Raw genomic sequence first — 20,473 nt, forward strand, 5'->3', positions numbered from 1 at the left:
TTTCGTTTTAAAATAAGTAACCTCATATCTTTGAAATATCCGTAAAAACTTTTTATACATTTTAGTGTTTTCTAATGATGTTGTCATCAACTTTTTGATTTGTTTAAGATATTCTAGCAATCGTTCCTTCAATATCTCTTTATGTATTTTAAGACCAATTTAAGCATTGCCTTTTTATTGCATTTTTATATTTTATAAATTTCATTAATTTAAATTAAAACAACTATTTGCAGCCTTTTTGGTATTTTCATGCGACGCAGTCAACGGTCACACTGGCCAACCACAATTTGCAAAAGTAAACAAAACACAACAATTTCGAACCGCATAATTTGCTAAAATAGAATAGAAAGTATGGGTGTGACTGTCCTTCAACCGTATCCTTTGCCCGAGGGAAAATCGGGGGCGCACATTATCGATCAACTAAGCAAACGTCTACTTTCGCTCGGTGCCACCCATGCCGGTCAATTTCTGGTGGACTGCGAAACGTACATTTCGACGCCACAGCCGCACAATGGATCACCAGGACGTGCGGTGCATGTCCTGCACAACTCGGAACATCCCGCCTCCACGTTCTCCATCATTGACAACGGAACCGGCAAACAGGTGGCCCTCGTCGCCGACAACAGCTTCGACCTGCTCATGTCCAAGATGACCAACACCTTCACATCCAAGAAGCAGACCAAAATCGAGTCCCGTGGAGCCCGCTTCGAGTACGGCGATTTCGTCATCAAGCTGGGATCTGTCACCATGATGGAGCACTTCAAGGTAATACCGAACTGTAGAAGAGCAGTTCCCGGTATTTTCTTATTTGTAATACTCCACTCCTCGAGGGATCTCCCAAAAACTTCGTTTTATTGTAGTTATAAGGTTTTACATTTAACTTAAATTTAATTTGATTTTATATGGTTTACAGGGCATCCTTATCGAGATCGAGTATAAAGCGTGTGTGATTCTGGCCTACTGTTGGGAAATGATACGCGAGGTGCTGCAAGGATTCTTGGGCATTGCAGTGGGCAAGGACTTTCCTTCCTACTTCGCAATGCAGACGATAATGACGGCGATGGGCCAGCAGCAGCTGCATGCCAAGCACAACGACATCTTCGAGCCGATGGACACGGTGAAGCAGTACCTGGAGCAGTTCACCAACTACCGAAAGCATGTGGCCCTGCTCGGAGGAATGGGCAGTGGGCCAGGTGGTCCACCCGTGCACATGTCACCATCGGTGGTGGGCATGGGACGACCCTGATCCGCCGACGTCAAGCTGGAGCCAACAGATGGCTCAGTAGCAGATTAAGCTGGAAATTCTTAAGACAACCCTTTTTTTTAATTTAATCTAAGCTATTCCTGAATTTCTCGAGGGTTTCGAAAATATGCATTCATAATAAGTAATAAAATGTTCCTAGCTTACTCACACATGTTTCAAAAATCTCTTTACTATGCAATGTAAAATTGAATTCCGCTCATCATTAAAAAAAACATTAATACCCGGTTAACCATCTCGAAAGTTATACGTATTTGTTTTTGGAGATTTCTGTGACACAGGAACAACAAACAAACATATTATGGCCCATATTTTTCAATACCTCCTTTATATTGTAAAGCTTTTATATTTATAACTTTAAATGAGTGTACAAGACTACAAGACTTGCAAAAATAAAAATGTATATATTTATTATGAAAAGGTAATAAAAAGATAAATTGAATCTTAATAAAATTAAAAAAAAAATTTTTGGAATTTTCGGTTGTATGTCGGACAATTCAATTTTTTAAAACCTATTAAAAAGACCCTCTGAATTATTTTATAGTAATTGTATTAAAAACTTTTTAATTTCTTGTTTTTGAACCAATTAACATGTATCGAAAAACCCACATGGAATACCTCCGAAATTAATATTATTAAAGACACAGCCATTTTTGTTTTAAATTTTATTTTTATGTATATTTTCTGCTTTTAACACAATAGTTTATATATATATATGTATATATATATATTTAATATATAGATGTGTGGGCGTATGTGTAAGAATGTCGAATTTTGTTTCTTCATGAAGTGTAAACAATTAAAAATATAAATGGGCGAAAGCAAAAGTCTTTTTCTTATATTATAAAATGCAACGTTTATTTAATCAAAAAAAAGAGCAAGCGAGAAAAATGTGAACCGTAGGTAAATGTATGTAATATGTAAAATTAAGCTTAATTATGTTAGTTGTCTAACACACAAGGTTACAAAAATTAAGGAAATACATCATGACAATGCGCTGGGGGAGTGAGTAACCAAATTGGCTTACTGAATTTCAAATCAATGGAATTTGTGTGTTGTCTTGGCTGTATAACAGTGGTAGTTTAAACATAATTTTGATACAACTTTTCAACCGATTTTTTTTGGGGTGTACGAGTGTGTATAACAGTTTCGTATAAGTAATATGCTTTGCTTTAAAGTGGCATAATGACAGCGTGCTAAGTACGCTGCTGTTCTGTTCCATCTTTTATCATATGCGATCGATCCTAACGGAAAGAAAACCCACAACTCCCCATTATTCTCATTTCTCCATTTCTCTGGCTGGATTCTCTTTTTTTGTGATCTTTTTCACTCATTTCGTTTTTACAAATCTTTAAAATATACTTCCGCTTTACGTTTTTAGTTACATGTAGGTAAGATATACGTTGTAGGTGTTTATGTAAATTTTATAATTATGAATATAGTTTAAACGGAGATCAAATTCCGATTGATTGTTTGTTGTTTTGTGTGTGTGTGACCGTTTCAGGGCTTGAGGATAGGTTCATTTTTATCAAGATTTGCGACAAATTCTTCTTTTCGTCTTTTTTCTTATCCATTTTTTGTATTCTTTGCATTCCTGTGGATTTTCTCCTTTTAATAATTTGGTGTTTTTGTTTTGTTTTACTGTTGTCCCTTCTAGGTGTCCTTGGGGTGGAGTCGTTATATAAACACAAAATGCCTCCGTAACCCCGATTTAATCGCGCATGGGCAAGGTAGCCGGCTTCACATGACCGCCATCGCCCTCAGAAACAAAACGCTTGCGTCCGCTGCAAATATACAAATCGGGGCAATTGATCAGAAATTGGTTAATCAATAAGAGTAGGTTAATAATATGGGCTAGCTTGGTAAACAAAAAAGTGAAATTACTATCGATGTTATGTTATCTTTTAGATAACAAAGTAAAGATAGTTACATATATTGTCAGGCCAAACTTCGGAATTTGGATGTCATTAAATTATTTGTTCATAACTCAATAGTTGTTGAAAATACGAAATTTAAAACCACATCAAAAGTTGTACTTATATCCACATTAAATACAATTTCTGAAGAGTAGATTCATATTTTTCATTATTATTTATTAAAAACTGATCACAAAGATAACACCATTGGATACGATATCAACTGGTTTTTAATCAATCCTCTTACATTAGTGATTTAAATATGAACATATAAATATTGCTCTGAAACCCAAAGAGATAACAACAAACAATTAAATCCATTTAAAATGCAACTGCACAATTTTAATCTCTATTTCTCGCTTTGCCGTACGCACTTAGCAATTATACAATTATGCAATGCAATGCAATGCTGCAAAAACAAAGAACAAGGAAACAAAGAGGAAAAAACAAAAAACAAGTTGCAAAATGCTTGGCGCAAATTTGGCAACAACAAAAACAGCAAGAACAACAACGAATTTGCACAAAAGTTCATTCAACCGTTGACCCTTTTTCGCGCTCTCTTTGGGGTTTCTCTCTGGTTCTCAGTTCTTTTAATCTCTCTCTCTACAACAGCTGTGCAAAGTAGCGGGTGCACAAAATTGAGAGGGGGGAAGAAATCAAAACTAGTTTTTTTTTTTCAGAGAGCTGCTGACCAATCAAAGGATTTCCCTAAAAATTAACAAAAATACCAACCAGCTGGAGCCTTAATTGTTGCTTCTATAAATATATGTACATGCATACATATTTACTCACACATGTGACCAAGTGGGGGACAAAATGCACAAATAAATACATAAATGTATAAAAAGATACAAATAAAATTGCGGCAGCGGGCGACCACAAACACAAGTAAATACACAGATAAAAAAAAAAATCATAATAGTGCAGAGCCCCCAACGAAGCTATCTGAACGACTGTGCTGACAGGTTAGCCAATTTACATCTTAAGAATTAATATTCTCAAAATTTTTTATCAAGTCTAACAAAATACAAAAAAAAAATTATTGAAATTTGCGCTTAAAAAGAATTTTGTATGCATTATTACAAATTCATATTTTAAATTTAAAAACCTTTAAAGAAATTACTAAACCAATCTTTTACCATCTTTTTATTGCAAAATCACAACCAATAAACTGAACTGTAATTTTAAAATGTTAAATTTTTTCTCCATAAGCTTTTAACAAATGGAAGCAATATCATTTTATATCCTATCATGCGTGCATCTTACTTCAAAATATATCTAGATACAGATGTATCTTATGGATAACTTTTTTAAATATCTAATTGTGTTGAAAGAACCCCTTCAAAGTCAGCTAGGAATAAGCTATGCTTTTTGTCAGCACTCGGCCTCATCAACCGTTATGTGTCTGAGTGTCTTGGCATTGAGTTCAGCTTTTTTTTTTTTATTTGTAAGCTTTTTGCAGCTGCAGTTGCGTTGGCGTTGTTGTTGGTGTGTAAGTGCAATATGTGATGTTGTTGCTGTTGTTGTTGTTGTAGCTGCTGCAGTTGCTGCTGTTGTTGTTGTTGTCGTCGTCGTGGCTGTCGCGTTACGTTGTTGTTCCTCCGCTAAAAGTGGCAAAGTGCAATAGCCGCAGTCAAGGCGAATGCAAAATGCAAATGCAGTTATAGTAGCAGAAGCAACAACATAGGCAACAGCAACAAAGATAGCAACTAAAGTGGGAGTGGCAAGCAGGTCGATAACAGCAACTTTGCCGCCATGTTTACCTTCGCACAAACACTAGCACCCAACCACAGCAAACAAAACCCCAAGACGATCTTGAGCCACTTGCAGGTTGTTGCACCAACAAACTACAATAATAAAAAAAATTTAAACAAGCAACAACAAATCAGCATTGCAAAGTTTGCCGCGATAAAAAGCAATCAATAAGAGACGCCCGCCCACATCCCCCCTTCAAAGCCATCACAAATCATATCGATAAAAGCCACTTCTTTTGCAAAACAAAAGACAAAAACTGAAAAGAAGCCGAAGTGTTTAATACCGTCCTAACTGTTAAATAGTAAAATAAATCAGTCAACCAACTTATTTAGCTTTAGGATATACAAGTGCTTTTTTTCTGAAATTCTATAATACGGACAATCCAATGATTCGATTGTTTCTGTGGATGAGTGAATGACCTTTTAGTAAAAAAAAAAAAAAAATCAGCCATCCAATTGAAAGATTTTCCATCTACTATTTTCTTTCTCCAATGTTTTTCAATAAATTATTATCTTCAGTAAAAAAATAACATTTAAATATATTGTAAGTCTTGAAATCTAACCGTTTTAGAGATATCAGCCACATTATACAATAATATATGTAATTATTACAATAATAGGATATCAAAAAACCAGTTAACACCAATATTATTTCTGATCAACAACTTAAAAACAAATACCCTAGCCAAGAAACAGAAAGTACAAATGAAAAATAAGAAGCTGATCGCAAAGAAGAGGCAAGAACTCGGTATAAAAATAAATATAACTAGCCGGCACCTGATAAACCGGCGCAACAACAACAACTGAAACGACAAGAAAAACAATATAAACAATAAAAAGAAAACCAACAACAATCGGCGACTGCCTCAACGGATGACGCGTCGTCCGTCAAGTTAATTCCAAAATGCGAAACTAAACTGCGCAATAGAAATTTCATAAACAAACATATACGCTCGCACAGACAAACACTTTGGCCACAAACAAAACACGTCTATATGTATCCGTCTATATAAGAAACTGAGCCAAAAGCAAAAAAAAAAGAAAAAAGAGGAAAACAAAAAATAGGAGAATAATAAACAAGTCGAAGCCGGCAAAAAAAAAAGTACAACAATTCATACATATCTAAGCACAGCAGCGGCAAAAATTATAGAATATATGCATTATTTACATCTAAATATATTTATGTATCTACTTTATGAAAACATGATTTTATTTTTTTCAAAAAAATATTCATTGAAAAAAAAATCATAATACGAATGATCTTCATTCAACTGTTTTAAAAAAGGATATTACGGTGGCAGATACCAAATGAGTTTTCAAGCATAACTTATACTTAACAATGCATCCATAATTTCTATATATGATATATTATTTCGCCGTCATGTGTTTGCACTCATAGGCACAAATTAGAGCAAACAAACAACCTCCATAAATCTTAGATATACCCTTCGCCAAAAATAGAATAAGCAAACAACAAAATCATTCAATAATCGACATTCAGTTAATTTCGTTATCAAATTAAACAGCGAGTTGTTATGAACAATTAACCAATACCATTTAATAGTTGACGATCTAATCGATAGGCCCTGTTTCATATGGAGAGTATACATATGTACATGCATTTAATTGTAAACAACAATGTATAAACCTTCTTTATAGGGGGCACCACTTTGGGGGCGTGTTGTCTTTATGGCTGCTAAGATTACGTAAACACGTCTCGCTCTCATTGCTAACTGAGTATGTTTTCTTGTATGTGCCGATGTATTAATATTTCCATAAACAGGTGGGCTATCGTTTCATTTTCTAAAGTCTTATCAATTGATATTTCTTAAGGCAACAAAAACATTAAAAGGCCACATATGTGTATAAGTCGAATGTGGAAATAAGAAGAAACATTATCTACACAATTGTAAACAAAAGGATATAGTCATCTGATTCTAATAGACTCAAATTATATTTCAAAAGATATCAAAGTTATCTATTGTTAAGTATCTGTATGTATCTATAAGTATCTTTAAGTATCTATCCGTTTTCTGTTCTAGCTAATAAGTTTAAGACCTCCTAAAAGATATGTATTCCTGATTTCAAACTGCACATATTCAAAACTTACCGCGATGGCACATTGTTTATAATCTTGTCGGTAAGAAATCCGGCGCGATTGCAGCGTTCAACAAAGCGATCGAGTATTATATAGGCCAGGGGAACATCCAGAACGATATCCGCCATGTCATCAAAGACGCGCATGAAACCCTATCAAGAACGGATTAAAAAATTAATGGATTTAAGGATTATGTTTATCATTTAATATTGTACAACTTTCATTATACTTTTTAGAAATCTAAGGCAATTAACTATTTAAATATGGAAAATTTAAATAAATCCCTTTATATAGATATACACTAAGTTATTCAACAGCTGCGCTCAATGTATAATGTGAAATTAAACAGTTTGAAAGCCACATTTTCAGGATTAACATACCTGCTCCATGCCCGCGGGAAGCACCAGGCAGGTGAGATCTAGCTGCTTAAGCAGCTCGCACATGGACTCCTCGGTGGTCTGGCTGAGGGACTCCAGTGTCATCACAATCGCTTCGTAGACGAGCTCGTGATGATAGTGTGGCACCTCGAGGGCTCGCAGACAGCGCTGCGCCTCGGAGACGTCCCGGGAGGATATGTACTCCTTGAGCAGCAGCTCCATCTGCTTGGTGATCGTCTTCACCGGACGCAGTGGACCGCCCATTCCCCACACATTGTCTAAATGGGCCCAAATCTGCTTGTGGAGCAGCGAGTCCGCACGGCGTAGGGCCTGTTCGGCGTGTTCACCGAGCTCCAGAATCCTTAGCTCCTCCTCCGCCTTGGCCACAAACTTGGGTGGAATGCAGTCATCGGCCACGGCGCGGGCCATAAAGTTGCCCAGCATAATGGGCGCCTCTGGAGTGTCCAGGATGAGATCCGGCAGATTGGCCAACAGCATGTTGAAGCCCTTTTCAATATCCTTGCCGGTAATTACCCTGCCGTACAAATCGGAGATCAGCACCGAGGTCATCTCCCGCTGCGAGTCCTTGTGATCCATGGCGATCTCCACGAGAATGCTGGTTATATGCTCCCGCAACGGACCCTGCAGTATCTCATCGAAACTCACGGCCACCTCGTGCGGATCCCCATGCTCATAGTACTCCAAGACAATAGGCTCCGCCAGCTTGAAGAACTCCTCGGGTGTAATCTCCGTAATCACCTCGCGCAGCTCCACATTCCGATCGTTGCATTCGCTGTCGTAATTGGGATCATTTTCATCCTCATAGACCTCTGCCAGAGCCTCGGAACCGGGCAATCCCCAGACGCCCTTGCCTCCGGCTCCTCCCTTTTTTGGTAGTCCCCGGCCACGATTAAGGTTCCTCGATCGCCGACTATTCTTCCAGCGGCGATGGGGGACCACATAGCCGCCGGGCGAAGGCAGGATGCCGTTGACTGCCAGCGGTAATGCAGTGCCACCAGCTACGGAAACGGCTCCATTGCCATTGGTTTGATTGGGACTGCCGCCGGAACCGCTATTCTGTCTTTGGATGAGCCGCTTGGCCTTTCGCTTAATCCTGCCATCCTCCACGGGCAGCGGCTTCTTTATATGCCCGTTCGAGTGGGCTCCACTTCCATTCAACTCTACCGCCTGAATCTCACCGTTCAGCTCCCGCTCCACGGAACTCTCCTTGGAATCGGTTTCCGCCGGCGGTGAGTGCCGGCCGCCGTTGGTGGCGCGTTTGTTATTCGATTCCACTTCCATACTGGCGATGTCTCACTCTCTACAACACGTCCCTCGTTTTCTCCCTTGGAATGCACAGCAAGGATTTCTCGGAAGTTTGGATTTTGTACTATGACACCAGGTGCGTCCTTTTTATCTGTAGAGTGCAGCAAGAAAATGGGAAAATCGTCCAATTAAAATGTTAAAGACGTTGAATATAGAATTTATTTCAGTAGAGAAAAATGTATATTTAAAGAACAATATAAAATAGTCTTTCTATAAAAAAAATGTTTGTAAAAAATGGTAATGAAACACTCTAGACAGTTTTTGACACCAGCTAAACAGATCCGAATGGATTTTTTGGGAAATCGTAGAATTTCAGTATTTCAATTTATTTAAATAAAATATATGAATTTTTTGTATGTATAATTTTAAGTCATGGTTGTTGGTGCATTTATTGAACTAGACTATAAGGAAAATAAAAAGAAGACAAGACTTATAGAGGTAAGAACTTTTCAGAGGGTTCGATTTCCTTGTTTGATGGGGTTTAATTTACTTGTTTTGCCTTTGAGCTGGAATGCTTTCGAAGGTCTTGTTTGTTATTGTGCATCGCGTTTGTGGAATTCATGGCAAATACACACAATTTTTGGCACGTAGCCGACATCCCCCCTCAAAGTCACCTCTTCTTTAAAAGTTCCTATTGTTTTGTTTTGTTATTAAGATTCCTTTGTATGTGGCGTGTTATAAACTAAAAATAAAATAAGCTAGTTGGCCTGCATGTAATTTATCTCGTTGTTTTAAGCTCACACAACTAATTGAATAATAATTCGAAGTAATATAGTTACAATAGAAAAAGAGTCAATATACACTTACTGTTAAAAAAATATAGAATTTTGAATTTGGACCAATATTTCCTTGATTTCAACCGTTTACTTTTGAAGGGTAAGCTATTTGATTTAAGGTTTGATATTTATATATTACATTTTTACATAAAAAAAACTATAAAAATGTGGAGACAATTTTAAAAAGTTCGTAAAATCAAAATTACGACCTATTATTTCAAAATGTAAAAAGACTAAGACATTTTCGCATCGTCAGAGCTAGTATTAGTACCGCATCTGTATACAACGGTACTGCGTCTTGGAATTAGCAAATTTTTGTCAATGGGCGTGGGTGTGACAGAGAAAGCGATATCAGCGTGTATCGAAACTCCCCTATAGTCAAACTTCAAGGTCACGCAACAACAACAACCACAAAAATAAAGAGACTACATAATTCTGTTACCGTTAAAGCTTTGCAACCCCCACAAACATTAGAGCCATCTCTTTTCCACTAACTGTGAATTGAAAGTTGCCCTTGTTTATGTGTGTAAGCAATTTTTGTGTTATTGTGTAGCCTTTTTTTTGCATAAATATATTAAACAATAATTTTTCTTGAATTTCTTTAACTTTTTTTTTATATTTAAACTGACAAAGTAAACATAAAAATTGTTTTGTAAAATGTTTCAAATCAAAAGCTTCGGTAAATTTATTACTGAAGGAATAATTAATTTTAAAATCCAAATTCATAAAAACAGTTTTTATTTTTAAAATTTGTATTAAATTTCCACTCTTCTACTATGCTTTTTCCACCCATGTAAAGCATAATAATAATAAAAACAAAGATACGGTGCCAAAAAAAGCCGCATGTCTGTGTTGTTGTTGGTTGTTGGTATGTAGTTGTTTTTGTGCGCCTGTTTTCGGGTGTATGTGCTTAATATTGCGTCGCTTTTGGTTTCCCCTCTTCTTGCAAACATTTGGCCGTTTATTCTTATGTATTCCCCTTTTGTGAATACATATATGCATATGTATGCTGTAACCGGTTTTATGTTTGTTTTGCCCGGTTTAACCTTGAAAATTTAGTGCGCCTTACGAATTTCTATGTTTTTATTGCCGTCTCCTTCCTTTCTCTGTCCATCTGCTTCTTCTTCTTTCGCACTTGTTGTGCCCCCTTTTTTTGATAACAACAAAACAAACTTTTTTTGGCTGCTACCCCATCTCGTTTACTCCTTTGCTCTTTGTTGATGCGTGTCCGAAATTATTTTTTAACCCCGAAAATCAGGAAAAGAAAGGGAGGTGGGGGAAAAGAAGGAAAGAGAAAGGAGAGGGAAAAAGCATAAAAGTGACGCTGTCGAAATTGCGTCGCAAAAATTTCGCAAAAAGCCAGCAAAGGCCAATAAAAAGAGGAATCGAAGTGAGTCGCAACATTGTATGCTATTTTTTTTAACAGGGTAGGTAAAAATATTAGTCACTCAGATCACTCAAATGAATAACCAAATTTATATTATTATTTGAATAGAAACCATTTTTTTTATAAGATATGGTAAAATTCAAAACAGTTTCAAAGATATTAAAATACACTATGAGTTTTTTTTGGTTTCACGATATAGTACATATTTCAAAAGTTAAAAGAACAGTAAACTGAACTGTTTTGTATAATTAATTTGTTTTAAGCTCACAATAAATACTGTGAACCAAAGACATGTGGACAAATACGAGAAAAAAGACTCAAGGCAGAAGCATCGAATGACATGGACATTTTCGACGAGGGCTCCGAATGCAAATAAACAAATAAATATAACAGAAACTTGGGCAGACAGAAATGAAAAAAAAACAAACCCCGCCCCCTGTTGGCCGGTTTTCCTAGTTTTGTTTTTCTTCGTTTTTTTTTGGGTGCGTACGTGCGTGCCGGTCGTGTTTATCACGTACACCAAAATTCCACATTTTTCCAATTGGATCAAATAGGCATCACAACATCCGAAATTTTAGCACTTTTTAAAAAACGAAATCTAGTTGAAAACAGCTTTTGGAATCAATTTGTGAACGCGACTGTATTTTTGTTTTGCATTCTTGTGCTTTTGTACGCGCATTCGCCGGCAGTTTTTTCTTATTTACTTTAATCGCTCTTCGTCAAGATCGATGTTGTTGCTGTTGTATCTTTTTTTTTATTTTGCCACTTACCTCAGTGCTTTATCTGTCTCTCCTGTTTTTCTGCTATCTATCTGTCTCGCTTTCTCTCTCTCTATCTCTCGCTCTGATGCTGCAACAAGAACAACAAGCGACGCGACTGCAATAACAACAACGTTGGCCCACTGCAGTCGACGTCGACGCCGGCTGCGCTGCTTTTATGCGCTGGAAGCTTTTTTGTTGTTGTTATTTTTTCGTGGTCTCCTTTTTCGCCCACTTCTTCTTATTGGCGTGGGGTGGGGGGCGAGTGGCAAAATAATGCACTCAAATCTTTTATGGCTCACAGAAAAAAATACACATATGTGTGTGCTTAATAGAGGGTTCCTTCACACATACAGAAACTCACACACCCACAACCATTCAGTTGTGTGTGTGGTGGAGCTGTTGCTGTTATTGTTTTTTTTTTTGTAACTGCCTGCTGCTCCTTTGCCTTGATTTTGTTTTTATTTTTCGCAAAGCTATATGAACTTTTGATGAAGCAAAAAGGATGGAGAACCGCTGAATGTAACTGGCGCACACAACAACACGCCGTGGAAAATCAACTTCGACTGAGCGAGAGCACAACGCGGCGTGCGCTTTTATAGCGTTTTCGTTGAAGTGCTGGGGGTCGACTTGAGTTACACTCTCGTTTTCCGAGAAACAAAACTCATATTCTTCGCTCTAAAGGCTCTCGTATTTCCCCCTTTCCAACTTTCAAGTTTAAATATTCCCGGCTTTAGTCTAAGATACACACTAGGTGCAAAAGAGAGCACATTTAAAGAAATACGCGTTTTCTTGCTGTTTAAATAACTAATATACTCTTGATATCCTTTCCTTTGCCTCGCTCACTTCATCACTGTGTGAGAGGGAAGCTCCAATTTTTAAAAACAATGATATTACTTAGCTGTACTTGTGCTTAATAAAACCTTAGTTTTTATTTATGGTAACTGCTTTCATTAAAAAATTATTAAATCAAAATAAATTCAAGACTTTGTAAGGCTCGAGGCTGCCAGACTGTTGAATTTTCGGTAACGCGCTTTTTCTCAAGCAGTTTTAAAGTCACAGCCCCTGTTAACGGAAAAACCAAGAAAAATATTTATAATTGTCGGGTTGCTGACACAGGTGAAAACGAAAACAGACATAAATAAAATGCGATCTTTGCTTGCTTTTAATAGTACGATTTTTTATTGTTGAGTTTATTTTTTAACTTTATAAAAATAATATTTAAAGAAACTAACTGAAATACACTTCAAAAATTATTGAACATATAATTGATTAATTATTGAACGTATAAAGATAGTTAAGTAGTTGAATTACAATGAGTAAATTAATATTAGTGAAAACTATTTGTATTATTCGTTTCTTTGATCTCAGTATTCACCGTAAAAAACTATCGCACAAAATAGTGGCAACGACGCAAAATTGCGGTTCTTTTCCAAGAAGCAGCGAAAGAGAAAAATTAAAATTTAAACATTCTCTATTTTACCTAGTATAATACGAAAATTTTATTTTAATTTAAATTAAACGTTTTAACTTATGATTTGATAAGAAAAGCAAATACATATTTTTTATTCAGCGAGTGAGCAGTGTAAAGGAAAAGAAAACATCTGTTTTACCGTTTGATAATACTGTCTTCAAATAAATTAAATTAAATTCAAATTTTTACTTTATATTTTTAACTGTTTCCTAGAATTCATCGTAAAGTTGCAACTTTTTTCGACAAAAATAAACAGAATCAAAAAATTTGCTGGGTAAAGAAAACAAGAAAAACGAAAGAATCAGCGCTTCTTAGTACTGTATCAATTTACATATGTATGTTCATACATATGTATACAATAATTGAAAGTGGCTATATATAAGGGGGTTATGTATGCCATGGAACTAGAGATCTAAAACTGATTGTTCTCCAAGAAACGCCTGCGTTCGCGCTCTCGGAATTCGCGACGAGCAGCCGGTGGAGCGCCCTGGGGATTACGGATGATGAACTCCTTTTCGCAGTACCTTTGGGGATTGTAAGTTGGGGTCGGCGGCTCGGCGTCCCAATCCTCGGTGGTTTCGACAATAAACTCACTGGATCGGGGTTCCACAGGCGGCAACATATCCGGCAACTTGTAGCGCTCCAAGGACGACCGATTCGGGCATTCGATGACATGTCTCTGCAAGTCGTACATATACAAATCTTATATCCTTTACAATTACCTTCCAATGTTCAGTTGAAAACCCACCTGCATGTTGGCAACCGAGTGCAAATGGGTGGTATTAAATGGACAGTGCACCATCTTGGAGGAGGGAAAATTCTTGGCACAGCGGGTCAAATGATAAGTCAAACGGACCGGCAATATACGATGGACCCTATCGTAAGGACAAACGATGTACTCCTCAAAATTCGGACCGCTCACAGAGTAGTTTTTTTCAGACATTTTTAACACTTTTAGTCTAATGAACTTATTTATTATATTTCGCCTACTTTTTTTCTATTTAGACATCCGTTCTGTTCGGCGGCGATATCAAAATTAAATAGACGACAGGGTTGTTAACATACCGCGATTTTCTTTTAACCTGTGGCCATTTTGTTTGCTTTGTTGTATCCCAATTTACAATTAAATATGTTATGTATATATATATATATATATAAATTTAATATCTTATAAAAAAACAAATTCAAGTATGTGAAAATAAATTAAATTAATTTTTGAATACGATATTTATTTTATTCGGAGTGAAGTAGACAAGTATTGCAGTGCTCAGCACAGAAGGGCGTTGCCAGACTGCTGCCGTGTATCGATAAGCGATAACCCGCCGATTGCCGTTGTTTACCTCCTTTCAACGCACGTGCCTTGAGGTTTTTTTTTAATCTTTGGATTAATTTGAGCATTTAGGGACTCAAAGATGCCGCCCGTTGCCCAGGAGGGCAATTGCCTGATTTACCGCGGCAGCAACTTCCTCAAGCAGCGCCTTATCCTCGCCTGCCTGTCCGGCAAACCGGTGAAGATCACCCAAATCCGTGCGGAGGATGAGATGGCCCCTGGTTTGCGGGAATACGAAATAAATTTCATCCGCCTCCTGGACAAGATCACCAACGGAACCAAGATCGAGCTCAATCCCGCAGGCACGAGTGTCATGTTCTCTCCGGGATTGCTACACGGCGGTCAGATCCATCATGATTGCTGTGTCCAACGTGGAATTGGCTATTATTTGGACGCCCTAATTGCCTTGGGGCCGTTCTGCAAGAATCCGCTACAGTGCAGTCTGCGCGGCGTGACCAACAGCAAGGACTCGCCATCGGTCGATCACATCAAAGGTGCAGCGCTGTCTCTGCTCAAGCGATTCCTCCTGGTCGACGAGGGTCTCGAACTGAAGGTCATCCGCCGTGGAGTTGCTCCTCTGGGCGGCGGAGAGATCACCTTTCGCTGTCCGGTGCGGAAGAGTCTGCGTGCCATCCAATTCCAGTCGCAGGGCATGGTCAAACGCATCCGTGGGACAGTTTATGCCTGCAAAGTATCCCCCGCGATGGCCAATCGCACCGTGGAAGCTGCCAAGGGCTGTATGCTGAAGTTCCTGCCCGATGTCTATATCTATACCGATCAGAACAAGGGCAAGATGTCGGGAAATTCACCTGGATTTGGCATTTGTCTGATTGCGGAGACCACAGATGGAGTGTGCTTCGCCGCCGATTGTAATTCCAACACAAGGGAGGAGTCGGTGAGTCGGGGCTAATCCAAAAATATAACACACGAGGTGAAGCAATCCTTGCTGTTATACCAGATGTTGGAATTATATGGTTTTATAAATCAAACAATAACCCTTCTCATTTTCTTTAAAGGACACACCTTCCATACCCGAGGATCTGGGCCAGGAAGTAGCAATGCGTTTGTTAGACGAGATTTACCGCGGTGGCTGTGTGGATTCCAGTTACCAATGGCTGGCAGCACTCTATATAGCTTTGGGCCAAAAGCACGTATCCAAATTCCTCACAGGTTAGATTGAAGATCATAACAATTTAAAAAGATTATATTTCAATTGATGTTGGTTCTATTTAACTTAATTTAGGTGCTCTGTCCACTTACACGGTTCACTTCCTGCAACACCTGCGCGACTTTTTCTCGATCACCTTTAAGCTGGAGAATCCCGAAGCGGAAGACGAGGACGATGCGGAGGATGTGCGAGGTGCCCAAAAGGTACTTATGGCTTGTGTCGGGATCGGCTACACGAACATAAACAAGCGTGTGACATAAACTGTTCTCTAGGCTAAGAATAAACTATTTTTTATGACAAATTATAAATTTAATTTATTTTATTGCGTGGAAGTGTTTTTGTATTTGGTGAGAGTTTTTTTAAATCATACAATTCAGATTACATCAAATTTCCAATTGCTCATATATATTTTAGCCTTACCGTAGTATTTCGCTTAATCACGTTCTACATAACTTTATTCATTCTTATTTCTTTCATGTTATGTAGGCTTATTTTAGATTTTGTATTTTTTTTATTTGGTTGGCTTAAGCTGTTTCTTAATCCAGCGGAACCTATTGAAACAAGTAGGTGTATATAAATGTTTAATAACAATGCAAGTTTATGATTTATAATTATAACTTCGTTGCTTTTAAACATATATGAATATATGTATCGAAAAATCTATATATATCCTTCATTCTTTACAATATTTAATTTTTGAAAAGCTTTTTTGGTAATCATCAAAAATGCAAGGATTCAGTCCATTTTTAAAAAGGAAATTTGACTAATAAGCCAAGGATTATATTCAACCTTTCAGTTCTCTGATACATACATTATTCACCAGGTCATTGATTTGAATTTGGCCGGGTTCCAATCGCTGGAGGTCAATGTCAGGTCACATCAGCGGATGAATCTCTCATTTGACGCAGGTGTTGCAAGTTTGTTGCTAGTTCAAGTCTAATCAATGTAAATTATAAAATATGTGCAGAGACAAAAATTTAAATCGATTTCAAGAAATCTTACTTTAAAAAAAGTTACATTTATTTGGGTTTTAAATCTTAACAAAACTAATTTGTATTTGGCCTAATAAATAAGAACAAAATTTGAAATCAAATTGTTTGGAGTATGCTGGTTTTTGTTTGTGTCCAAAAAAATAAGTGGTGTTCTAATCAACAAATTCTAAGCCCACTTTGAACGATGTCCTTGCGGCGGAATAGGCATCTATGGTGATTTATGAAAGTGTTAATTTTACAAATCTTTTTTTGTCAAGTGTAAGAGGTTCAAAAACCTTTTTGTGATAAGGGAACCGCTGGCAAACACATGCGAAAATAATCGGTTATTGCAATTTTCCCTGACTTGCACTTAAAATCCGGCGACAGATCAGCAGAACGGAGGGTTAGGGAAAGAAAAAACTAGAAGCCAGACAGCCGACGACGACTGACTTCCTGTGGTCAGCAGAAAATAGTTCGCACATCTACGGAATCGGAGCGCTATATAAGCCACAAGTCGGACTGGAAGAAGCCATCAAACGTCGTTCAACGTTTGTCCCGATCTGAACTGATTCTGATTCCGATCCCCAGTCCCGAAATGATGATGATGCGCCTGTGCCTGCTGGCCACCTGCCTCCTGGTGGCGGCCCATGCCTCCAAGGATGGCTCCAACATGCAGCTGAAGCCGACCAAGTGGCTAACCGCCTCCGATCTGGAGAGTGTGCCCTCGCTCAACGACATCACCTGGGAGCGTTTGGAGAATCAGCCCCTGGAGCAGGGAGCCAAGCTGATCGAAAAGATCTGTGAGTAAAATAGATAAATATATATGATCTGAAAATAATAACGATATGTGTAATACCCTTAATCCCCAGACCACGTTGGCCAAATCAAACACGATCTGACCCCCAGTTTTGTGCCCAGCCCCAGCAATGTGCCCGTCTGGATCATCAAGTCCAATGGCCAGAAGGTGGAGGCCAAGCTGAACAACTACGTGGAGACGGCCAAGGCCCAGCCCGGATTCGGTGAGGATGAGGTGACCATTGTGCTGACCGGTCTGCCCCAGAGCAGTGCCGCCAACAAGAAGGCCATGCGCAAGCTGGTCCAGGCCTACGTCCAGAAGTACAACCTCCAGCAGCAGCAGAAGAACGCCCAGGAGCAGCAGCAGCAGCAGAGGAGCTCCGACTACGAGTCCACCAGCAGCGAGGAGGCAGCCGACCAGTGGAAATCGGCCAAGGCTTCCAGCGGCGATTTGATCGTGAGTTTTCAAGCTACAAATGGGTTCAATTTGAATTTAATTGCAAATTAAACCACCTTCCTATCATCCGTTACTCTTCAATAACAGAGTTATTTATATTAAAACTATAAAGAATTTTTTAAGGGATAAGCTCCTTAAAACTCCATATTTAAAACCCCTCAAAAGCTTATAAAACATATTTAAAAACCATGAACAGCTTAAACATTAGGGATAATCAGAATTATCTTTAATCAGAATTATCTTGAAAAAAATCATTTTAGATTTTGTTAAATTTTAATTTAGTTAGGAAATTTGAAAGCATTTTTAAAATATGATTTATTTGAAAATTACAGATCATCGACCTCGGCTCCACCCTGACGAACTTCAAGCGCTACGCGATGCTGGATGTGCAGAACACCGGTGCCATGATCGGCCAGACCCTGGTCGAGCTGAGCAACAAGGGAGTGCCCCAGGAGATCATCCATCTGATTGGCCAGGGAATCAGCGCCCATGTGGCCGGAGCTGCCGGCAACAAGTTCACCGCCCAAACTGGACACAAGCTGCGCCGCATCACCGGTCTGGATCCCGCCAAGGCTCTGTCCAAGCGTCCCCAGACTCTGGGTGGTCTGTCCCGCGGCGATGCCGATTTCGTAGATGCCATCCACACCTCCGCCTACGCCATGGGCACCCCAATCCGTTGCGGTGACGTTGACTTCTATCCGAATGGACCCTCGACCGGAGTTCCCGGCTCGGAGAATGTGATTGAGGCTGTGGCTCGGGCCACCCGCTACTTTGCCGAGTCCGTGCGTCCAGGTAGTGAGCGCAACTTCCCCGCCGTTCCGGCCAACTCCCTGAAACAGTACAAGGAGAAGGACGGTTTCGGCAAGCGCGCCTACATGGGTCTGCAGACCGATTTCGATCTGCGCGGCGACTACATCCTGGAGGTCAACCCCAAGAGCCCCTTCGGCCAGCGCAGCCCCGCCAAGAAGCAGGCCTCCTACCACGGCGTCCACAACGCCCAGAACTAGGTCGTATCGCCCAGGCATCCTATCTTCTGATACTCAGATAAACCCGGAAAACAACGTAGTCTAGTTTAGAAGTTCCATTGAACAATCATAAAAAAAAAACTTATAAAATCCCATAAAAAATAAAAGCTGCAAATTTTCTGAAAAAACTTAAACGTTTAACTTATAAAATTTATGGATTTAAACCAAGCAAAGAAGCTCATGAAACGAAATATCAAGTAATTCGTTTTCACTAAATTACTCATACGACACGTGTGTGTCGTCAGATATGTATACATGCATAGTCTTTCATTGATAAAACGAAAATTCAATCATGTAGAAGTTATTTATCTAATCCCTTTTATGATCTAGATTAGAAAATATGGGAAAAAATTAATGTTATCAAGTCGCAGCTAAAAAGGTATACATACATATGTAAATACATACATATGTATATATGTATGTATGTATCTTCAGCTTTCGGATCCCTATCCCATTTTGTGATTAACCACAGCATCATTCGTATATTTTAAAAATATTTTGTGATCGCTTACAAAGTTGATTGATTCGTAAAGATTTTAAATTAATTAATAAAACTAAATATATTCCAAAATTGTAGATCTGATTTAAAAAAGCTCGTGTAAGTCGCAAGGTAAAGATAAAATTGGGAGTTGCCAAAATAAATATTTATAATATACACCTTATATACTAATATTCAACTTTTGGATAATAAACGCACAACCAAATATGTATATTGATCTAAAAATTATAAATAAATTTGTACATACATAAGTATGTACATTGCATTAAACAATTATCTTAAGCAGATGCCCAAAAAACATGATAAATAATCATTTGCTTATAATACCATTATGACACCTAATAAAAGCGTACATCCAAAATTTTTTGGAAAAGTTTTGTAGAAAAATGAAGATGGACAAGCAGCTAGATTCCGAAGTGCACTTAATAAAAGTGGCCGAAAAAAATTTAATAAATGGATTAAATATAATAAATCAGAAATAATCATATTCATTATTTTAAAATCATGCTAAACAAGCTTAAAGCTTTGTAGTTTTTCAGACGTGAACAATGTGTAAATAAAGAAGTACACCCTTGGTGTTCATTAAACCAAGTAATTAATTATGAGGTATGTGAACTTGAGATAGAAGTTAGCGTAATAAAATGTACACGTTTGTATATGTAGGGTAGGAGTAAGGTAATTAGTTTCTGCTCTCCGCCACTTGATATGCACTTAATTAAAAGATGCATTTAGTTTACCGTTAGCGCTTACACTTTAAAACATCGCTCGCCAACCTGTGCAAACTCAATTGTTCCTCTATTTTTCGGGCATGCGCGGTGTAAATGTCAAAGTTGAACTTTATCACATGCAATAGACAAACTAGAAAAGGCAGTGAAAATAACAAAGCCAGAAAAGAGCGAAAGAGAAAGAAGGAGATAGCTTAAGTGACAGGAGTAGAATGACAACAGTTGCCGTCTTTTGTTTGTGCATGTCGTGACATGTTTGCTTTAACTCTGAACGTAGTAGAGGAATACGCCGTAATATCTAAAGCTTATCACCGTTCACCTAGAAATGCTTTCTCGTTCACGCTATCTTTTCTTTCTTTTTCCCCTCTGTTTTTTG

The 20,473-nt window shown here is 38.2% G+C and overlaps 5 protein-coding genes across 5 annotated transcripts; 3 read left to right on the forward strand and 2 right to left on the reverse strand.

The window, feature by feature from the left end:
* The first annotated feature begins 250 nt into the window (after positions 1-250).
* LOC108041293 (mediator of RNA polymerase II transcription subunit 20) lies at positions 251-1,892 on the forward strand. The gene is made up of 2 exons (XM_017119186.2): positions 251-765; positions 914-1,892. The coding sequence occupies exons 1-2, from the start codon at positions 352-354 to the stop codon at positions 1,244-1,246; spliced, it is 747 nt and encodes a 248-aa protein (XP_016974675.1). The 5' UTR covers positions 251-351; the 3' UTR covers positions 1,247-1,892.
* A 74-nt stretch (positions 1,893-1,966) lies between these two features.
* On the reverse strand, positions 1,967-12,231 carry LOC108041288 (programmed cell death protein 4). Its single transcript, XM_044461444.1, has 4 exons — positions 11,666-12,231; positions 7,410-8,823; positions 7,042-7,181; positions 1,967-3,045 (listed from the first exon to the last, which is right to left on the reverse strand). Exons 2-4 carry the CDS (start codon positions 8,706-8,708, stop codon positions 2,973-2,975), a joined length of 1,512 nt encoding a protein of 503 aa, XP_044317379.1. The 5' UTR covers positions 8,709-8,823; positions 11,666-12,231; the 3' UTR covers positions 1,967-2,972.
* An 898-nt stretch (positions 12,232-13,129) lies between these two features.
* LOC108041291 (gametocyte-specific factor 1 homolog) lies at positions 13,130-14,194 on the reverse strand. The gene is made up of 2 exons (XM_017119183.2): positions 13,876-14,194; positions 13,130-13,806 (listed from the first exon to the last, which is right to left on the reverse strand). The coding sequence occupies exons 1-2, from the start codon at positions 14,068-14,070 to the stop codon at positions 13,540-13,542; spliced, it is 462 nt and encodes a 153-aa protein (XP_016974672.1). The 5' UTR covers positions 14,071-14,194; the 3' UTR covers positions 13,130-13,539.
* Positions 14,195-14,437: 243 nt separating this feature from the next.
* Positions 14,438-15,933, forward strand: LOC108041290 (probable RNA 3'-terminal phosphate cyclase-like protein). Its single transcript, XM_017119182.2, has 3 exons — positions 14,438-15,352; positions 15,474-15,627; positions 15,701-15,933. Exons 1-3 carry the CDS (start codon positions 14,540-14,542, stop codon positions 15,883-15,885), a joined length of 1,152 nt encoding a protein of 383 aa, XP_016974671.1. The 5' UTR covers positions 14,438-14,539; the 3' UTR covers positions 15,886-15,933.
* Positions 15,934-17,125: 1,192 nt separating this feature from the next.
* On the forward strand, positions 17,126-19,007 carry LOC108041289 (vitellogenin-3). Its single transcript, XM_017119181.2, has 3 exons — positions 17,126-17,396; positions 17,466-17,848; positions 18,181-19,007. Exons 1-3 carry the CDS (start codon positions 17,192-17,194, stop codon positions 18,853-18,855), a joined length of 1,263 nt encoding a protein of 420 aa, XP_016974670.1. The 5' UTR covers positions 17,126-17,191; the 3' UTR covers positions 18,856-19,007.
* The last annotated feature ends 1,466 nt before the right edge of the window (positions 19,008-20,473 follow it).

Source organism: Drosophila rhopaloa, unplaced genomic scaffold (assembly GCF_018152115.1).
Source record: "Drosophila rhopaloa isolate 14029-0021.01 unplaced genomic scaffold, ASM1815211v1 contig_3, whole genome shotgun sequence".
NCBI classification, from domain to species: Eukaryota; Metazoa; Arthropoda; class Insecta; order Diptera; family Drosophilidae; genus Drosophila; species Drosophila rhopaloa.